General features: G+C 42.9%; 1 protein-coding gene across 1 annotated transcript in view; it reads right to left on the minus strand.

Moving 5' to 3' along the window:
* VPS41 (VPS41 subunit of HOPS complex) overlaps positions 1–22,982 on the minus strand; it is a 148,607-nt gene that overhangs the window by 63,080 nt on the left and 62,545 nt on the right. The window contains exons 5-7 of the mRNA XM_084796674.1: positions 21,530–21,604; positions 10,834–10,896; positions 8,142–8,207 (exon numbers count right to left, since the gene is read on the minus strand). Coding sequence (XP_084652800.1) covers positions 8,142–8,207; positions 10,834–10,896; positions 21,530–21,604 — 204 coding nt within the window. The remainder of the gene's footprint in view (positions 1–8,141; positions 8,208–10,833; positions 10,897–21,529; positions 21,605–22,982) is intronic.

The following is a 22,982-nucleotide window of genomic DNA, read 5'->3' on the forward strand; positions in this document are numbered from 1 at the left end:
CTATCTGCCCCTATTTCACTGACATTTAATAAAATCCATTTCTTTCTTCTAGTCATAAAACTGCCTAGAGACCTACTGAGCACGAATGTTCTACAAAGCATTTTAGGGGTAAGTCATTGAGCGAACTAGCCTTAAAAGCAGCTGGTTAATTTATTTGGTTTGTCTTCCACATCCTGTATTATCGAATTGTCATTATCCCAATACTGAGAGCAATTTAAGCTCAATGGGAGCTAAGTACACAGAGAGGAAAAGCTGCTTCCAAGAGGTCTATATTTTTGTTGTTGCTGGAGAAAGGATTTTAGGGCTTTATTTCCCATAAATCCACATTCTGGCAGTCAGCACTCTCAGTACTTATATTTCAATAGGAGCCTTCACATACCAGCAATATACTTTATTCTTCCACGTTCTGTGCTGATAGATGTATCTAACACTTCACTACAAAGTGGTGCAGGATGCACACCCCAGCACCTCCCACACCTGTGCCAAGATCCCCAGCAGTCTGCAATAAAGCCTGGTTTCTGGTACCCAGTGATATTATTACCCATCGCCACTCTCCCCGATAAAGGAAAGGGGCGTGTTTCCATCGTCAGCTCAGGATCTTCCAAGTTTATGGATGATGTGACTTTTTAGCCTTCCTCAACACCTGCAATGCTGCTTGATTTGAGACAGACAAAAAAAGCAGAAAAGACTGGGGCAGATATGGAAGACACTAGATATGTTCCTACAGGAAGAAGCAAGGGGCTCAAGAAAAACAGGTTCCATGAAAGGCAACCTCTGCTAAGTCAGATGAGATTCTGGACAATGAAAAGATAATGGTATGGTGGGGCTCTTAAAAATATAAATCGCAGCAAGTCAGAACCTAGCAAGGCAGTCTCAGAAAAACAAGACAAAGGGCATTAAGGACATGAGGTCTCATTACGGGACTTAAAGACTTGAGAAAGATCAAGAATAAAAAATTTTAAATAGAAAACAAGGTCTGGAGAGATGACTCAGTAGTTAAAGAGTGCTCACTGCTCTCCTAGAGGATCAAAGCTTGGGGCTCAGCACCTGTATCAGGTGACTAACTATCTTCCATAGGCACCTGCACATATAACACACACACACACACACAAACACACACACACACACACACACACACACACACACACACACACACACACCACACACACACACACACTTACTTCAATAACTGAAAATAGAAAAGTGAATGAAGTATTAGCCATTGTGGAGAAGGTGCTGGTTGTGCACAGCAGAGAGAAGCTTATACTTCTGACAGGGTCAGGGGTGAGCAGCCCTAAAGGCTAACATATCAACACGCCCGTTCCGATCACAGTGTTTAACACTGCCATGTGCAGTACCTCACACGTGAGCAGGTGGGAGCCTTCCTCTTCTTGCTTTGACTCAGATCCAACACTGTCAATAGGTGTTTAGATTTTTTTTTTTTAAATCTCCACAAAGAAAGATAACAAAACACAGCAAGAAAAGGGAACAATCTCAAGTATATCCTTGCGTTAAACCCACCAGTTAATTTCTGGACATGTTATAATTCTTCAAACTTCTTTTTCTAGAGGTAATTTCACGTACTTAAAAGAAGTCCAGATGCAGACCAAATACAGGTGTCACATAAAGCACCTATGCATAGAAGAAGTCTCACAGCCTAATTGGTCAGCGACGTGCTCTATAGAAAACACCTGAGAGAACATGACGTCACGCCCCGGAGGCTAACTAATCTTGTGGAAGCTACGTGGACATGTTGATAGTTGCAAACTAAACTAAACTAAACTAAAAGGTAAAGCAAGGTAAAGTCTGCTTAGCAACCAACAGCTTCAAACCAGGAAATCAGCATGAAAAGATGATGCCAAATACCAAAGGTCCCACGAGGAGCAGTTTCTTTTGTGTAAAACAACAGATTACAGATACAAATCTGTGGATCAACCCATCTACCCCGACAGGCTACCAAATCATACCCATTCTGAAACAGGCTCTCAACACTGCCATCTGTAATACCTACTGATGCGAGTTCATGACTACAAAAGCCTGAGACATGATTTTAACATGTATTAATAATTCTGCCACTATAAGGAAACTTCTTATCCATCCATGTCACGAGACTTAACAGAGATGGGCTCACATTTAGGTGCAGCCACCTAAGGATGTATCTCGAGGTTAGGGCTTGAGGTCAGACCTTCAGCAGCAGGGGAAAAAACAAAAACAAAAACATAAAAGCTGCCCACAACTGAACTCATGTCCCATGTTAAGAACAAAATCCTCTAATTTTACCTGCACAGCATCTCAACTGTAGAGGGACACTGAAGGGGGAGCCTGGCAAGAAGGGTATGAAAAAAAAAAAACCTGATAAATCTGCATAATATAGAAAGTTATCTGAAAAGCGGAGCTCCCTTCCCATCCACCCCAGCTCAACAAGTTGTATCAAGACTGAGCATGTCCTCTTCCCCTATGGCCTGGGCAAGGCAGTGCCACCAAGGGGAGGCGATCAAAAAGCTAGCATCAGAGTTCATGTCAGAGACAGCCCTGCTCCCCCTACTAGAAGACCCACATGAAGCCTGAGCTGCCCACTGGCTACATCTGTGTAGGGGGCCCAGGTCCAGTCCATGCACGGTCCTTGGTTGGTGTTTCAGTCTCAGCAGGCCCTTCTGGGCCCCAGTTAGTTGGCTCTTTTGATCTTTTTGTGGAGCTCTAGATACCTCCAGATCCTTTTCTCCCCTCTCCCCCACTTTTCCACAAGTGCTGGGGCTATGACCAGATATAATAAAGTAAATACATAAATAATTTTTGAAAAAAGAAAGGAAAGGATGGATGCTGAGATCAGGAGAAATAGTCTTTCCCAGTGACTAACATATCAATTGGTAATTCAATATCAAGAGTTAAGACCTGAAAAATATACATAATTAACACTGCATATGTAACAATAAACATATAAAACTAAGAATGCTACATTTAGGAACACATAGCCACACACAGGTGTGTACACACACAGACACAGGCATACTCATATACACATATCTATATATTTATGTAACAACAATTAATGAAAAATAGGTCATGGAGTTGAAAAATAGCAAGGAAGGGTTTGAGGGGATGAAAGGAAATGGATAAATTATATAAGCATATTAATAATCTCAAAAGTAAAGAAATTAAAAACAATTTTAAAAGTTATCTGGATTTGCATGTTTGAATAAACCCTTCACATAGTTCTATGTAAAACAAAGGAGAGAAAAACCTTAAGATCATGACCCCACTTGGAGAAGCCAATCAAATGAATCCATCTTAATTTGCTTTAATCACCTTAGGCATAAAGCTACCATAGTTAGTCACTGGTAGGTCTACAGAAGTGGCAGGACTGATGGGTTTTGGACAGACTCAGATCCATGAGATGTGATATGCATGTGTAATCACTCCTCATATTCTTCAATTTCCCTTGCCTCATTTGAACTCCCATATAATATCTCCTTGGGAACAAGAATGATTATCCCATATTTAGACAATATTGGTAATAAGTCTTCACGTTATTCTGTAAGCAGCAATAATTTGTGTTAGAATTGACAATAAATGTCAAATGGACAGTCTTCATTGGCATGGCTTCTATTATATTAAAAAATGCCCTGAGCACAGAATGTCACCAAACATACCTAACAAAGGCAGAGATGGACATGGATAATATAAATGTTCAAAATTTCTAATAGTTAAAGACACTTAAAAAATAATGATTGGCAGAGAAAACAATGAAGTAAGCTATTTGCACATAGCTGGTATAAATGAGTGTGCATTGTTTGGAATGTAAATTTATTTGGTTATGTGTTCAAATACTTTAAAAAAAATAGTGATAACCTTTGTAGGTAGCACCATAGAACTGGCCCTGGTGTCAGGGGGTGCCTGTGAACCAGCTCTAGGTATGTAAGTGCAGGAGAGCTTGCCTGGCCCCTCCTCTGCTGTGTGGTGGCATGGGCAAGGCAAAGTGGGGGAGCTGGCCCATGCCAGCTGTTTAAAAAGCACTGTGAATAAATATAAGGAAAGGAAGGTGGGGAGTGACGCTGAGAAAGCATAATCTTCTAAAATTAATTAATTTATTCACTTTACATCCTGATCGTAGCTGCCTCCCTCCTCTCCTCCTGGTCCCACCCTCCTTCCCTCTTCCCCCTCCCTTATTCTGCAGTAAAGGGGAGCCCCCACCCACCCACTACAGCTCATCAAGCTGCATCAGGCCTGGTGAGGCAGCCCCACTAGGGAGGAGTGACCAAAAAGCAGGCAACAGAGTCCATGTATAATCTTAAAGAAGGACTGAGAGACTGTTTCATTAGCAAAGATGACCACTGATAATGATCTAAGGCTTGTACCATTGAACACCACATAAATGGACATGATCACTGGTGGGGAATGATACTGTAAGTACAAACACTCAGAGGAGCAATAGGGTGTCAGGATGGAAAGATGAGACTCTGTCAGAAGGAAAATTATAAGAAGGGGGCTGGGCCGGGCGTGGTGGCGCATGCCTTTAATCCCAGCACTCGGGAGGCAGAGGCGGGCGGGGTCGCTGTGAGTTCGAGGCCAGCCTGGTCTACAAAGTGAGTCCAGGACAGCCCAGGCTAACACAGAGAGACCCTGTCTCGAAAATCCAAAAAAAAAAAAAAAAAAAAAAAAAAAACCAAAAAACGAAGGGGGCTGGAGAGAAAACTCAGGGGTTAAGAGCGCATACTGCATTTGCAGAAGGCTGAGTTTGGTTTAGGCCCATGTCATGTGTCTCAAACTTGCCTGGAATTCCAGTACCAAGTTATCTATCAACACATCTGACCACTGTGGGTGTTTGTATTCACACACCCAGACACAAACACACATACACTTAAATAAAAATAATGTTTTCCATGCTCCCTTCCCTGCTTGCCACCTACAGCAGCAGAGAGCTGGCTATAGCACTCCGGAGAGCTGGCCCTGTGTAGGAGAACTGGTGAGCTGGCCCTGAGGGAGTGAGCTTGGGAGGGCTGGCCTTGCCACTGGCTGGTGGTGGCCTTGAGTGAGCTAGCCCTGGCAGTGCTGGAGAGCTCGCCCTACTGGTGTGAGTGTGGAACAGCTGGCAGGCTGACAGCTCAGCTATTACCCAGGTCCAGGTCCAGGGCTTCGAGCTGGCCCACATGCCAACATCTACTCTATTGATGAACTGCTGGAGTGTGTGAATGAGTTGGTCTTGCAGATGCAAAACTGCTGGATCTCCATGACACAGGGCAACAACAACAGGCTATCTGAGGGAGTCCCCATGATGAACCAGTACTGAGAGTGTAGCAGAAGCCAAAGGCCTTGAACCAAACATTGCAATGAACATTTTAAGTAAAGACCTATGGACAAAAGGGTATACTGTGTGACATAATACAGTTTCCATGACAAGTTGTGTGTGTGTGTTTGTGTGTGTTGTTTTGTACTAAGTTTTTGTTTTTTAAAAAATTATTGCTTTTTCTTTTCTTTTGGGCAGTCGGTTGTAAGGGTGGAAGGCAGATACAAAGGAACAGAAGACGAGTGGGACTAAGCTGTATGATGTGAAATTTTTTTTAAAAAAATCAATAGAAAGTTAAAAAATAATAGTCACTACTTAATATTAGCTATAAAAACCTTTTCTTATTAAAAAAAATTAAGGGACTAATGAGATGACTCAGTGGTTAAAAGCAGTGGCTATTCTTCCAGAGGACCCAGGTTTAAATCCCAATACCCACATGGTGTTTTTTATATCAGTTGTAATTCTATTTTCAAGGGGTCAGATGCCTTCATTTGGGCTCTAATGGCACCAGGCATGCATGTGGTACACAGATATACATACAGGCAAAAACACCCATATACATAAAATACTTAAGAAGAAAAAAAAAACAAGATATATTTCTTTGCCCAGATATGGTGATGGTGCATAGACAGACATGCAGCTAAAATATCCATATACATAAAATAATTTTAAAAGCAAAACAATATATATTTCTTAGCCCAGACACTGTGGTACATCTCTTTAATCCCCGCACTTGGGAGGTATAGACAGACAGTTTTCTGTGAGTTCAAGGTCAATCTAGTGTACATAGTGTACATAAGTGTACATAAGAACTCTGTATCAAAATAATAAAGTAAATAAATAAAAAACAAAACCATATCTTCAATTAAATATACCGGTTCCAACAACAACAACAAAATAATGCAAAATCCATGCAGCACAGGCAATCTTTTAAAGTGCACACTGTATGCACCAAAGAAAGAAATGTTCTGGAAATTTCTACAACCATACCAATCCAATAAATTATAAAAATATCATTTAACTAAAAATGTCATCAGAATTTATGAAAAAATGCAACATTTTATTTTTTGCCAAGTGTAGATTTGCATAACAAACTAGATGAACACAAGGAAACCAATCAATAGTGTGTGACGTTACACTCTTACGATAAAGGGGAGCCTTATGGAAAAGTGGGGGGAAGGAGAAAAGGACCTGGAAGTGACAAGAGCTCCACAAGAAGACCAACAGAACCAACTAACAAGGACCCAGAGCGGCCTGTGGAGACTGAGCACCAACCAAGACCGTGCATGGACTGGACCTAGGCCCCTACACAGACGTAGCCAGTGGCAGCTCGGGCTTCACGGGGTCCTCTAGTAAGGGGAGGAGGCCTGTCTCAGGCATGGACTCTGATGCCAACTTTTGATCACTTCCCACTGGCAGGACACCCTAGCCACAAGGGAAGAGGACACATTCAGTCCTGATGTGACTTGATGAGCTGGGGTGGATGGGAAAGGGGGTTCCCCTTCTCTGAGAAACAGGGGAAGGGGGAGGGGGGGAGGAGGGAGGGTGGGGCTAGGAGGAGAGGCGGGATGGGGCTATGACCAGGATGTAAAGTGAATAAAATGTTTTTCTTTAATTTAAAAAAGAAGGTAAAGGACATATACATGTTTCATAAAGCTCCTAGCATGTTGGAAAATTTATACTGGCCTTTTAAAGGGCAGTCCCTGTGCTGGGATGTAACCTGCTGCTGAGTGCAAGCTAGACTCTCAGCCAGCACCTAATTTCTGAGCTACTCTTTAAATTCAAGTATTAGTAAAGGCATCCTAATTGATTTTAACGGAGTGCATGGGTCACCACCAAAGCTAAATGAATTTATGCAAACGAAATCTGTTTAATAATGAAATAAGAGGGGCTTTAAAGTTGTTTCTCAAAGTTGACGAACACAAGGAAGGTATTTTTGTCTCGAGCAGGGAATGTCAGACTAAGCCTATGATTCCTACTAATAACAGCATAAACATTGTGTCTGATGTGAGTGGACTAGAACTGCAAGATGACATGGGCTGTAAGGTGGGTGGCAGAGGGTAACTCCTAAGAAGGATCCAGAGCCGGTGTCATCTTCACTCTGTGCCACCGAGTGGGTCCCCAGGCCTGCCACATAGCCTTCAGAAAGAAGAGGGAGTGGGTGGCGGTCTTCGCTGGCACCTCACTCCATGTACGACCAGAGTACAAGAAGAGAACAATAACTCACACGGTGGAATATTCTGGATGCTTTGGAAAGCAAGTCTTAAAGTTGTCAGCTCACAGCCAAGTCACTACTGAAATCACTCAGACTATCTTCTGTTTAAGGCCAAAGCAATATTTTCATTTCTACTACTTGGTACTGTTTGTTATAAAAATGATTTTTAAAAACTCTTTGGTTAATAAAAAAAAAAAAGAAAACAACTGGCATATAAACACCATGATTCTTTAATTTTAGGGTTTGCTGTTTCCATAAACAGAAAGATGTTCAGGAAGGTTTCACTTGCTCCCTGTTCTGAAAAGCACTGAAATCATACAACACCATAAACACGCCAACAAAGAGCAGCCGTGACTCTCCTTACTCTACCACAGCCCACACAGGTTTGTCACAGACAGGAACGATGCCTAACTCAATTACTTTTGTTATTTTTAAATGCTGCCTCTCTTTTTTCTCTTTCTTTCTCCCCCGACCCCCATCCCCGTGGAAGGGCCATTATTTTTACACTTCAGGTGTTACCAACTTCAAAAGAAGGTAGCTAAGCTAACCAGCTGCAAGTACCCTAGAGATCAAAGTCTCCCAGTTTTATTACATCGTCATTTGTCACAGGCCACACACCCTCGCAGAGACACACAGCATTACCTTTTTCCCTCCAGTCACAAACTGCTTACAACTGGATCTCACGAACTGTGGGTGCACAGCAATAATCTACAAAAGAAAAAGTACCCAAGCCTGGATTAAAAGTCACAGGTGAAAGCACGTGATAACCTTTTGTCCACATGATTGAAAAACTGGATCTTGGCAGGGACAATGATTCTCCGAACACTCTGCAACTGATAAAGACCTCTTAGTCTTGCTCTTGTGTGATAAAATCAAAATCAAAGCTACACAGAATGAAGGAGTTCTAGCTTCTGGCTGAGTAAGTGGTGCTGAGCAGACTCCTCTCCTAAACGTATGTGTGTTGGGGGGATGGGCCAAGGAAGTGCAACGGATGTCTCAACCATTTGCAACTAAGTACACTGCACAGAAGCAACGCAGACAACCAGACCACACACAGGTCTCTTGGGAGGCTGCGCCACCACTGCTCCTGCTGTTGGCTCTATGGTCACAGAGAGCACAGTGAACACAAGGTGGGAGAGGGAGGAAAGGCAGCCGAGAGGCTCCAGGGGCTCACACCAGCCTAGCTCTCTTTGTATTAAGCTTCTCCCTTACAAGCATCCCCAACTCTCCATGACATCCGAAACTTCTAACCTTCAGCTGAATACGTTTTACATTTCTATAATTAACTAACCAATTGGCAGGCTAATAGATTTCTCTACACTGTCATCCTCTCATTTTTGTGAACATCCCTACTTGTTAGCTCAGTGTTCTCTTCAGCTCTGCCCTAACCCATCCTAACTACTGACACAGAAACACACATTACATCCCTTCAACCTCACAGTCTCTGAGAGCCTTGCAAGCTCTCTCACAACATAAACGAGCATCTCTCCATAGAGATACCCTCCCTGCACCCAATATAGGTTCAGAAAGATAGCCAGGGGGGCTGATGCACTGACCTCTACTGTGCTGAGCCTCCCTCCCAGCGCCTGGCTCGTTCACGGGCAGGACTCAGACCCTCCCTCCCTCCCTCCCTAAGCTGCCAATGCCACTGCTCAGTGCTGCTCTGCCAAGCACTGTTTCCTTTGGCCTTCTCTCTCTCCTCACTCTCACCATTAACCCACACAGAGTCTATGGACATTCTCTCTGCACACTGCCCTCCTTTCTATCAGCCAGATGATATCAGTTTTATGAACAAGTGTCTTGAAAGAACTTTACTGGTGCTTCTGACTCCCTCTCCTGGGACTCGCTCTGCTGTAGCCATCAGCAAGCTTACAGTTGCCATTGGAAACACTGGCCAAAGTCCGTTACCTCTCCAGGCTGCCTTTTCCCTTCTCGGCATTCCAGTCACCAGCTGGATTTTTTTCCCAGTCTTTCTAAGGCCTGCCTCTCAGGCTAGTGGCTATTTTTATTTCCACTGCAGTCTTTCGAGAGCACCAGAATATCAACATCAATCTTCTCTTTTCACACTGTAGCTGGAAGTGGCTAATATCCTTTAAAACGGCTTCCTCTCGCTCACTTCTAATTACTAACTGTGTTTAAGGGACACCCTCCACCGAGAAGACCAACATCTGTTCCTAAACCCTCTGTAAACCACCTGATGCACCCCAGGCCTCTAAGCTCCTAGCCAATTTCTCAATGCCTTCACTCAAATTATTACCTAATACAATTGGGGCGATTTCCTCAAGTCATTACTAGAGCAAGACACTGGATTTCCCTCCTGTGCTGCCATCTTTGACTTCACTCAGCCACGCTGTCACTGAGACTACAATGTCTACCTCTTGACAACTGTCGTAATACATTTCTCCATCTTGGACACTCACGATTGCTCCTTTACTAAGCTCCTTAGTGCTTTGTTCAGTACACTACATCAGCCTTCTAAATTGTCTCTTTCCCAGCCACTCTCCAGTTTAAATCCCCTTGCTTTCTGGCAAAGTCGGCTTTCTAAAACATGTGTCAGATCCTCTCTATCCTTTCCTACTGGTCAACCAATATTTGAATAAGCATGTGAGAGAATTTCACCTCCTTTAAGAGTACAACAGATACTTTACCATGACAGGTATCGCCAGCTGCTCTCCTGGGCTCTTATCCACCAGAGCTGCCATTTCTACTGCGGAGAGTCACCGTAGAGCCAAGCTCCATCTACACCACTCTTGTTCTTAGGCACTTAATAACCTATCAGATGGAAACCAAATTCCAGCCGACTCTACTCTGCCTTTTCTTGCCTCTTTAGGCTCTCATGTACATCTAAGCAAGGCTTTCTGCCACTTCCTGGATAGTGGGAACTTTTTGGCCTCTCCATTTCTACTGTGCTTCTCCGTATGGAAGGCCAGCTCATACCTGTACCTGTCTCTGTATCAAGGCTTGTCACACATCACCCAATCTATAAAGGTATCACTCAAAAACAAAGCTCACTACCACCACAAAGAAGCAGCTAAATGTGACTTCCTTTAGCTCAGAGCTTATTATGATTGTTTTGACTCTGTCATCTGAGTCAGAATGGTGTGTGTGTGTGTGTGTGTGTGTGTGTGTGTGTGTGTGTGTGTGTGTGTATGATTTAATCCACTCAGAGCTCCTAGAGCACAGACTGAGGCCAGTCACAGCATTCAAGTGGGACCTGCACACCATGAACTAAACAGATACTTGTGTAACAGGACAAGCAGTGTCTCCATTACCACAGTCATCCTCATCTAGGGGAGAAAGCTCCTTCATGAGGGAAAATTTGCTAAATACTTACCTTAATGGGACAGTCAAAAGTCTCATGAAATTCTTCTCCAGAGTACAGTCCAAATACCTGCAGCTGAGAAGTGAACAGAGCTTGTCAGTGTATCATCACGCTAACTGAGAGGGCCAAGTCAGCACGGAAAAAGAAAGGAAAACCAATGTGAGACATTCCAATGATTTGAAGTCCCTGTGACCCCTACGAAGTAGCTGGTGCAAACTATTCTATCAGTGTAGAGCACTCATTGTCAATGAAGCTTTTACAAGCATCCTAAAAGAATTTGGCACCTAGGCAGGGTACATGGAGGAGGTAGAGGGAAAAAGGAGAAAATAGTGCAAATAGATTTTAATACATAAAATGAAAATAAAAAGCTTTTACAAGCATCACATGGACAGAGTTCCCTTTACTCTCTGCAGATTCATTAACAGATGCCAACTTTCAGAAATGAAATAGATGTGGGCAAGTTACTAACATTCTTTTATCAACTTCCCACAGGCTGATGGAACTGTTTTCCTCCAAAAGGAGAAAGGAACTTCTTCGAATTATACATATAGGGCTCATAGACACACACACACACACACACGCACACACACACACAGACACATGCATGTACACACACAAAATATGCACACACACTGAAACACACATACACAGGCATCACACACATGCATGTACACACACATTCATACACTGATGTGGCAAGACAAGGGACTAAATGAGACCTTACGATCTTACAGTGAATCTACTCAGTGTGTGCATCAAAGACTTAAGCTGTCCCTCATCAGTGCTACTTTCAAGCCATTGTGAGCCACTTCATTCAGTTACACTTCCCCACTGCTTTTTAACCGGTCACAGCAGAGACGCAACAAAAACAGAATTAGGTCTAATATGTATAACATAAAGGATGCAAATCTTGGCTTCACATAATTTGCGACATAAACCTGACTCTTCACCCATCAGCCAGATCAAGAAGGAGAGTTTATGCAGATGTTTGTATAACCCTGGTATTCAGGGACTGAGGCTGCAGGACCAGGCGCCTGTGTCTAGCTAGCCTAGGAAAGAACCAAAACAGAAAGAAAAAAAGGGAGGTTGGAGGGGAGAGAGGGAGGAAAGGAGGGAGGAAAGAAAGAAAGCAAAAAGAAACCGAATCCAAGGAGCTCCTCCACTGTACTTCTCAGCCGATGGTTTCCTGAATCCCACCACAGGCCTGGGACCTATCGCTGTGCACAGTCACACTGCCATTTAAGTTTCTCACGAACGGGAAGCATGTGTCACTCTACTGCTGCCCTTTTCAGCACTGCCCTTGTAAGCCGTATGCGCGCTGCAGAGCTTGGCTCTTTGCCGCCGCTATGAAGTTTGCAATGTGTGACTACATCACAATTCATGTCCCCTTCTACTGACAGCCACCTGCTTTGGCACCAGATCAGGACGTTTATGAACAGTGCAGTGCTTCTGCAGACTTTCTCTACAAATCTCCTGGTTATGTATGAGGCCCATATAACAAGGGGTGGGGATGTTAAGTCACAGGTTAAAATTATGTTCATATTTAATGGACAAAAATATTTAATAGACTTGGTTCATTCGAGAGTTTTGGGTTTTTTTAATGTATGTGAGTGTTTTGCCTCAATCGATGGATGTGCATCACATGCATTCCTGATGCCTGAAGAAGTCAGAAGAAAGGGCATCAAATCTGCAGAGCTGGAGTTACAGATGGTTGGGACTCAACGTGGGTACCGGGAGTTGAACCCAGTCCTCTGCAAGAGCAACAACTGGTAACTACTAAGCCATCTCTCCAGCCCCAACAGACTGACTCTGTTAATTTCTACCCTAACAAGAAGAGCATGGGGACCAGCCAGTGTTACCAGGGAAACAGAGCTGACACTGTTGGGACCCTTACTTAACTACCTCAGCACTTGTGATGGGCTTGCTCCTTTTCTAGTCTCTAATAGGATTTCGTCTTTACTATTGTCGGAAGTCACCCTGAGGCCATTTGCATATGCCTTTGGTTTGGATGTTTCTAGCCCTCAAAGTTTTCTGTTGAAATCTAAAGGCCACAGTGCTGGTATTAGGAGGGAAGGCGTTTGGTAGGATGCTCCCTCAGGAATGCTACCCCAGTGCCACCATGACAGAAACGAAGGAAGCTAAATAGACACTGTCACCTGCTTGCTTTCTGACACTAAGGACACAAGTGCACCCCTCACACTCGGGAGGACTGTGGCAGGGTCCTCTGGAGGCCGCGAGGACACTCCTCACCCGACACTGACCCCAGGATCTTCATATCCTCAGCGCTGTGAGATATAAGGTTTTGTTGTCAAAGATTGCCCAGTCTAAGAGGATTTTGTTAAATCAACACAGTCTAATGATACTTCTTTATGATATTTTAAATAACAAATTCATTTTCTGTACTGATAAAGACTATGAAAACTTAATTTTTCCTTGCATTAATGTTAATAAGTTGTGAATGATTTATTCCTCCAAGCTCCAACCAGAGAATTACCTTAAAAGACAAATTCATACATTACAAAATAAAATCTTTGAGCCAGGTGTCATCGACATGCCTATGCCTATAACCCAAAAAACAGGAAGATAAAGTAGGAGAGTTGTTCACTGAGGCCAGTCTGGGGCTACAGACACAGATCTTGACTCAAATAAGCATGTTAACCAAATCATAACTATTCCTTTAATTGTAGGAGAATTGTTAGAGCCCAAGATGAACATGATGTAATGTGACACACAGAACAGTCTCACAATAGATTCTGGGCACAGCAACCACATGCCACTGCCACCTTGGCTCTCAGTGTTGAGAGGGTAGAGAGTTGGTGCTTTTCTATACATGCTTCTGAAGTGGAACAGTCAAGCAGTACACTCAGGCCTTTACTTCACCATGGGAAGTTTGATGGAGTCCAACAAGTTTCCACACAGTAAGGTGGGGCCCTGTATCACTGAATCGTGATGGAGGTGATCAGCACAGGCCCTCTTTCGTGATGTACCTCAGTGTGAATGCCTGCTGAAGTAGCAGGGGGAAAAGCTCCCAATTCCATCAATTTCCTTCCCAGGAGAACATCTTGACAACAGTCTGGGTCACATACTACTACAGCCCATTATTACCTCTAACCCTGTAACAGGTCTCAGCTCCTATGATGGGGAGTTAGATCCCTGAGGACTAAGGTAGGCTCCCCCTAGACAGACTGCACTCCTTTCTGGTGGGCTGACAGGATATTTGCAATGGTTACAACTGACAATATCCAACCTGGGTTGAGGATCTTGCTCCATGCTGCTGCTAGGGATGCCAGAGTCACACCAATGTGCTTTTTCAAGAGATGATTCTGTTGATAACTACAGACTTGCCTATGGTCCTTAATGACAAGAGCTGTGACCAGAATCCAAGTGTTCCAAGGCTCATTCTCCCTTAAGATAACATCATACCAGACAACCTAAAATCTGCAAATAAGGAAAGTACTTTTTTACATAACAGCCAAGATTAAAAACCTAACTGTCAAACTGTGAAGAAGGTAGAGTCCGAGTCTGAAGGAAGAGAGCTCTCAGAGGAGGAGAGAAAAAGGAAGAGAGTATTCATTCAAATGGAAACAAGTATGACTTAGAGGGTACGTGAGACATCAACTGTCTCCTGAGACGCCAGCACTGTATCCTGATGGGAGCCTATTTACTAGACTGAAAGCTCAACTGTGACAAACGCAAGGGGAACAAAGGAAAAGAAGCTCTTAGGAAGCAGGCCCTGCCCTCAGGACTGTCCCTGACAAGCCTCAGAAGCACAGCGCCCTCTTCTACTTAAAGAACACTGAAAGAGGGGCTGGAGAGATGGCTCAGAGGTTAAGAGCACTGGCTTCTCTTCCAGAAGTTCTGAGTTGAGTTCCTAGCACCCATATGGTGGCTCACAACCATCTATATAATAAGATCTGGTGCCCTCTTCTGGCTTGCAGGCGTACATGCAGGCAGAACATTGTATACATAGTAAATAGATAAATAAATCTTTAAAATAAAATAAAAAAAGAACACTGAAAGAGTAACCACTAAAGATGACAGAGCAATGAGACCCCAGTTAAGCAGAGTACACACCTGTAACACCAGTGCTGAGGCAGGAGAATTGCAAGTTCCAGGGTAGCTTGGGCTACACAATGAGTAAGACTCTTTCTTAAAAACAAGACAAGAACAAAAAACAAACAAACAAAAAACAAAACAAAAAGTGGTCCACTATTATTAACAGGAAGTATGGACACACAGGAACACATGGAAATCTCGTGCCTTCATATATGAGATCCCAACAGTACCAGTGACAGCACTGAGGTGCTCTGTAAAGCAAGGGTGCCATGCGTCATTTCAGTGATGTCATGTCCTAAGCTACACACTCACAGGTTACACTCCACATCCTTCCCTGGCATTCCTCTTTATTTATGTGGCTACTGGTCACTGAAGATTATACTAATCTATGATGGGAATCTAGTCAATGACAGCCCAGAGGTTTGACGTCTAGAAAGATCAAGGTGGAGATAAAGATCATAAAATTAAAGGTCACAACAGAAAGTATTCTTTGAAAGTGGTATTCTCCATAGCACATCTAACAATCTACCACAAAACCTTCTAGTGAGAAAGGGAGAGGATACAGAGGCTGAGGAAGGGAGGGAGGGGGGCTGAGAGAGAATGAAAATGAAAACGAAGGAACAAATGAACTCTGCATAAAACTAAAGCCCAAGTGAATTAAAGACCTCAACTTAAAACCAGACACATTAAATCTGTTAGAAGAAAAAGTGGGGACAAGCCTTGAACTCATTGGCACAGGAGACAACATCCTGAACAGAACACCAACAGCTCAGGCTCTAAGATCAACAATTAAAAAATGGGACCTCATGAAACTGAAAAGCTTCTTTCAGTAAGGTCAAGGACACCGCCACTGCCAATAGAACAAAGCGACAGCCTACAGACTGGGAAAAGCTCTTCACCAACCCTACATCTGACAAAGGGCTAATATCCAAAATATATAAAGAACTCAAGAAACTAAATACCCACAAACCAAGAAATCCAAAGAAAATGGGGTATAGAGTTAAACAGAGAATTCTCAACAGAGGAATATTGAATGGTTGAGAAACAAAGAAATGTTCAACTTTCTCGGTCATCAGGGAATTGCAAATCAAAATGACTCTGAGATTCCATCTTACACCCATCTGAATGACTAAGATCAAAAACTCAAGTGACAGCACAGGCTGGCGAGGACGTGGAGAAAGGGAAACAGTCTTCTATTGCTGGTGGGAGTGCAAACTTGTACAACCACTTTGGAAATCAATCTGGTGCAGAATATTGGGGATAGTTTTACCTCAAGACCCAGCTATACCATTCCTAGGCATATACCCAAAAGATGCTCCACCATACAAGAAGGACATTTGCTCAACTATATTCGTAATGGCTTTATTCGAAATAGCCAGAATCTGGAAACAACCTAGATGTCCCTCAGCTGAAGAATGGATAAAGAAACTGGTACATCTACACAATGGAATGCTACTCAGCTATCAAAACAAGGACATGATGAAATTTGCAGGCAAATGGATGGATCTAGAAAGATCATTCTGAGAGAAGTAATTTTGACTCAGAAGGACACACATGAAATATACTCTCTAAGTGGCTATTAGCCATATAATACAGAATAACCATATTAAAATGCCCAGACCTAAAGAAGCTAAGTAACAAGGAGGACCCTAGGGAGGATGATTAATTGTCTTTCAGAAGGGCAAACAGAATAGGCACTGAAGCAGTTGAAGAGAGGGAACAGGATGGCAGCCTCCCATAGATGTCCTCTGAAAGACTCCACCCAGCAAGGGATCGAAGCAGAAGCTGAGAGTCACAGCCAAATTCTGTCAGAGGCCAGGAGTCTTATGGAAGAGCTGGGGGACAGAAGGACGTGGAGGTGACAGGAGCTCCACAAGGAGACCAACAGAGCCAATAAATCTGGGCCCAGGGGTCCTGCAGAGACTGATGTACCAACCAAGGACCATGCATAGAAAGGACCTAGGTCCCCTGCTCAAATAGGCAGCTCAGTCTCTGTGTCATTGGTCCCATAATATGGGGGACAGGAGCTGCCTCTGGCATGGACTCTGTTGCCTGTTCATTGCTCACATCCCCCTGGAGGAGCAGCCTTGCCAGGCCACAGAGGAAGATGATGCAGGCAGTCCCAGTGAGACTTGATAGGCTGGGGTCAGATGGTGGGGGAGGAGGGCTCACCCTTTCTGAGGACTAGGGAAGGGGGTTGAGGGGAAAGAAGAATGGAGAGTGGGACTGGGAAGAGATGAGAGAGGGGGGCTAGAATCAGGGTGTAAAATGAATACATTTAAAAGTTATTAAAAAACAAAAGAATTTCTAAAAAGTAACTTACAGCCACTCTCCTGTGAAGTCTTGCAAGAGCTCTCATGAGCAGCCACAGAGCCCTGAGTGTTGCAGAGATACGGACCTGTGCCTTCCCTTCCTTATGAATGAAACTGGAGGGCATGGTGTTAACTTTAGGAGATGGAATCGAGCTATTTGCTAACTGTACCACCAGGTGGTAGCCTGCCACATATACACAAACTATGACTGAGGTGGCCAAAGTACTGTACCAGTCCCCCAGGTTCCAAATAACAAAAGGTCCTAAGGTAGGCCAGAGGCCCTCTTGTGAGCTGCCATTTTATCTTGGGCAGTGAAAGGAGAGGTTACTGTTGTCCATCCTGCTCATCAGCGCAGAGCGTCAGATGAGAGGCCTCCACTTGTCTCTAAGCAAAGCACTTCACCAAATTCCTCATGTCAAAGATCTAGTTCATCTGAGGCCTTTCTTTTGGATACAAGAGAGTGACCCCAGAATACCTCCACGCTGCTTAGTTTTTGTCAAATTGACACAAACAAGAGTCACCTGGGAAGAGAAAACCTCAAGTGAAGAGCCGCCCCCCTCCATTGGCGTGGCGTGTCTGTGAGGAATTTCCATGACTCATGATTGATGTGGGAGGAGGCCTAGCACACACGGCGGACAGTGCTAGGCCTGTGCTGGTCGACCTGGGTTGTATAAGAAAACAAGCCGAGAAAGCCATGAGCAGCAGGCTGGGAAGGAGCCAGTGAGCAGCGTTCTCCATGGTCTCCGCTTCAGTTCTCACCTCAAGGTTCCTACCTGAGTTCCTGGAAGAGCTGAGGGATAGAGTTCCTGCTCTGAGCTCCCTCAGTGACAGGCGAGGACACTGCTTGCTCTCCAGTAAGTTGTGGAACAGTAAGTTGTCACTGTTCCATCACAGCAACAGAAAGTAACTAATACAACTTCAAATCTATCAAGTCAGGCGCGTCAAGAGTAAGCCTGGCACTGAAGCTGTATGCAAGCACAGTTCCAGTTAAACTAGGGGGGAACGCAAACAGAAACGTATCTGGTGTCTTAAAAATCGTAGAATACCATTCCACAGAGTCAAAGGGAGAGAAAAACAATGCATTTAAACATGCCCTAACAGTATGCAGGAGCCAAAGGAAAACCCAAAGGCTGTTTGGAAACTTCAACAACAGGAAACACATCTCTGAGGTTACAGCACAGCGATGTGAAGACTGACGGCGACTGACACTAACAGGGCAGCTAACAACCACCATGTGGATCTTCTCCACCAGGCCCTATCCCCAGTGCCTGCAGTTAATTCATTGTGTCCCCACCGCAGTCACCAGTAGGAATTGTGATCACCCCCAATTTACAAAGGGGGAGACAAACTGAGGCTCAGACATGGAGAAATACACTTAACAACACACGGAACACAGCAGTGTGATTCAAATTTGAATCCCTAGACCATACTCCCTGATACCCAAAGAAAAACTCACAAATCAAAATGGCAAGCAAATCCACATCTAAAGGGGGAGAGAAGGATAAAACTAATGTAGGAAGGAAAGCCTGGCAGAAAAACAATTAAACAAGTAAGGAAGTTGCCCACCTCAGAGAAATGGAAGGACAGGACCAGCATGAGAGCAAAACAAGTATGTCAGGGGTGGTCCAGTACACCCCATATTTCTTAGAAGCTGTCCATTTTTAAGATAGTGTGTGTCCATTAATCTCGGTACATAAATGGAAGTTTAGGTAGAATAATGGAAGTGGTGAAGAGTTCACACTGCAGTGGGGCAGAAATGAAAGCCTGGAAATAAAGGTGGTTAACATACAGCACGGATTCCCTCCCTGCGGGCTTCCCTTTGTGCGCCTGGGAGACCAGGCAATCCTCCATCACTACGGCAGCAGAGTGAGTGCAGCCCAGGCAGCTGCAACACAGCTACACTCTGCCTCTAAGCAATTCTGCCTCCAGCCTCATATTATTAAATTTCTTTGAAGAAATGAAAGCAAATAGAACTGATAATCAAAATTATAACTGAAGTAAACTTTCCTAAAAGGAAGGCAATACTTTAATACATGGATCAAAAGGAGTTAGAGTGTTCCAGATGAAATTAATGACAACAGATAATAACTAGATGTAACATGGCAACCAAATTACAAAAGTCATCTTTATTATTTTTCCTTTTGTTATTACTGTTATTATTAGTCCAAGCTATGAAGGACCAAAGTTGTTTTTAGGGGTTCCTTAGAAAGCAGAAGCAGGCTGACAGCAGGTATGCTCCAAAGTGTCAGAATAAAGAGGGAGGGCACTATCTCTAAAATCTGAGAGAAAAATCTATCAACCCAGAATTTGTTTTGTATACTCCGGATGAAGGCATCCTTCACAGATGAGGAAACAAAGCCTATCCTGAAACCTTATCCTGAAAGTTGTCTATAAATCCATGACACCAAAACAAAGCTACAGACACAAATACTCTGGACACCTCATGTGTCAAATGCAGACCTTAAGCATGGGAAGCCATGAGAAAGAACTGAGCACAAGCCAAACACACGAGTGAGCATCGGAGTGAGGGCTTTACAACAGTGCAAGTACAAAGCTTAGCAGTGACATAAATGTAACCAGTTGTCACGAGCCTTGATGAACCAATGAAAGCTAAGAACCATAACAACCACTCAAAGACACAGGTGACCTGGACGCAGGTCCTTTGGGGCTTACGGTAACTCACAAGCTTATATAGCATTTTGTGCAGCCTCCCACATTTCACAACTCTGGCTGCGGGGCTTGGCTGCATTACAAAATTACATGTGCTTGGTTATTTCCTTACAATTCTATCAATGCTAATAAAAGGTATGAAAATAACACTTTCAAGTACATCACAGAACCGTACAAAGACAAGCTAGATAGACATTGTTCTAAGCCAGGAAAGCATAGTGTTTGCTAAAGGGTGAAACAGGAACTCCCAGGCCATCACATTACACAGCAGATGAGTAACTGAAAGAGTCTACTGTGCAATATTACTAATACTCCTTTAACAGCGGAAGAGCTGGAATCCTTAAAGAATGTTTCCATTAAAAAAATGAACACTCTTCCTTGTCTAGTTAGTTTAAAGAAACTACTATCTGCTATATGTTCAGAAATAATTATTGTCCTTTAAGCAAAAAAACATTAATTTTCTTTACAAATACATGTACAAAAACTGTTCTTTTCAATTTCCACACAAACCTATACCAACCCCTAACATTTGTGTTCATCTCAGAATTTCACAAACTACTTTGAACTTTGATAGTCCTTTTTTTTTTTTTAAAGGAGTAGCAATCTAATTATGTTTCCAAAAAACCAAGGGCAAGTTGAAGCTGAGATAAATAAAGTGCATCTGTGCATATCAGGAGAATTTTGTGTGGCTTTTGTTAACAGATTAATGGGTGTAACACTGTTGATAGACAGAAATGGGCATAATCTCTTTTGCACTGAGTATATTGTTTTTAATTTACTCATCTTAATGGCCCATTGAATTAAAATCACTTAAAATGTATGAAATTAGATTAGGAAATCTCTATTAACTAAGGAATGCATAAATTTATATGATGATTTTTAATGCATTCTTCCCTTTCACTCTTATTCTTGAGAAGTGGCATGAATACTCTGTATTAGGATTTTATCACTGCAAGCCAACATTAGAAAAGACTTCCATCGACTTAAAAACAAAGAAGATATTCTTGCAAGTGGAAAATCAATCATCACAACCACTAAATGTCACAGCATAGCATCAGCAAGAAGCACTGATAGTTGTTAGCTATACACTGCACAGATGATGTATGTCCGGGGTCCAGGAAGTAGGTGCCAGGTTTTTAGAAAACTGTACATATATTGATTTTACATTTATTTAATGTGGCCATTGTAAGACACTTTATTCTTCTGATAAACTGTGATTGCTTATCAAAAGATTCTATAATTCAAGAGTAACATTCATAACTTGTGTGTTAAAATGAAAACCACCAGCCCACAGAAATCATGCCCACAAAATCCAATTTTGTGGATTTATGGCAGAAAAGCACTAAACTACTGTCTTGCAGGAGCTGCAGACTAGTCACCGAAGTCAAAGTGGCACTGCAGTAATGATTAAGGGGACACGTCACCCTGCCACAGCTGTTAATCAGCTTAATACTAGTTAGATTATTGACATTCTTGTAATTACTTTTCCTAAGGCACATTTGGGCAAAATATATTTTATTTTAATTATGAGCAATCAAAAGCAAGTCCAATACTGGAGAAGAATAATCAAGGCTCTGCACACAGGTGTAAAGTAAGCAGAGAGCAGCCAATCAGCGGCGTGGGTAAACCCTAGCGCTCATTGCTCATGCACCTTCCCACTTCGCACTTACCTTGCCGTCCTCCGAACACACGCCCATGTGTTCTCCGCTTTCATCCAAACTAATCTGGTTTATCTTCACAGGACTCTGTTAAAGACAAACAACAAAGGCAAACCTTTAGGAAAGCATAGCAACACTCGGTGACTGCACTTTGTAAAACGGACATGCCATAAATTATCAGCTTCATGAATTACGGTGTACTTTGTGCTGAGATGAAAATGTTAACATTTCAAATACACAAAATAAACAGAGCTTTGTCCCTATATTCAGGGTGAACTCAGAAACCCACGATGTCCATAAATGTTCTTTCTATACCTGCAGCATAGTGAAAATGTTACTTACATTTCCGTTCATCTAGCTTACTTATTTTATACCCTCAAAATTTTCTTTCCCAAACAAAATCTATTAAAACAACAACAAAGTAAAAATGGAAGTCACATATAAATTCATTTTTGCTTATTTTAGTTTGCCTCACTAATCTGTTTGTTCCCTAATGAATAACTGCATCAACATTTCATTTGTAGTTATGCTTAGTATTTTGTTTAGGAAAACCATAGCCTATATCACATTAATTAATTTGTATCCTCTCCTCTTTTAAATAATTTCAAATTTCAGACTATTTCACTTTTGATATATTTACCAAAAATTGAATATAACAACTGCATTTTATATTTCTATGTATCCAACTGTTTACTAACTAAAATATCCATACAGGAGTTTTCAAATAAAGTCAGAAGTCAGTGACCACTGTCAGTATCACACCATAGCTTTTCCTTTGATTCCTAAATAACTAGAGATTCCAAGTACCTTTCACAAAGCTCCATAGCAGCAAACCAAGAGAAGGAAAGCGCGTCTGTAGCAGTGAAGGACAAAAGCACACGTGGAGAATTTAAAATGACCCCATTTGCCTTCTTGATAAGATAAAGGGAAATACATAGAACAGAATGCCAAATCTTCAACAGGAAAGTGTCTCATGGTCCCTAAGGAAAGGTCAGGGCACACAAGCCCCACACACTTTACAAAGGCTACACACTGACTGATTTCTGAGACAAGTTCCCCAGTATTCTGGCTTCAGAACCCTTTCACATCTGGCTACCTAAGTTCCCACACAACGTTCAGATAGGTAGTCCAAGAAAAATCAGCTAATTCTACAAATTCCTGGCATGTCAGCCAAGGAAAAGGTCACTGAAGGCAGGTGATCCACTTTACAGCAGAGGAAACTGAAGCCCATGGCACAGAATCCCAGCACAATGAGAGATGACATACAGGACATATGACTGTGAGGAGGGACAGAGATGGGAAGGACTGCAGAGCCCACAAGAGAAACACAAAGACCAGGCGAGGCAGCGCTGGGAAGGCAGGGAGCAGAGCATGGTGCTTGGCCTGGGCCACACAGTCTTCTGGGGATAAGTAACGAACTCCTCAAGATGGCCATCATCCATTCTGACCTTTCCAACAATTTATA

This window comes from Acomys minous, assembly GCF_964271855.1.
Source record: "Acomys minous genome assembly, chromosome: 9".
NCBI lineage: Eukaryota > Metazoa > Chordata > Mammalia > Rodentia > Muridae > Acomys > Acomys minous.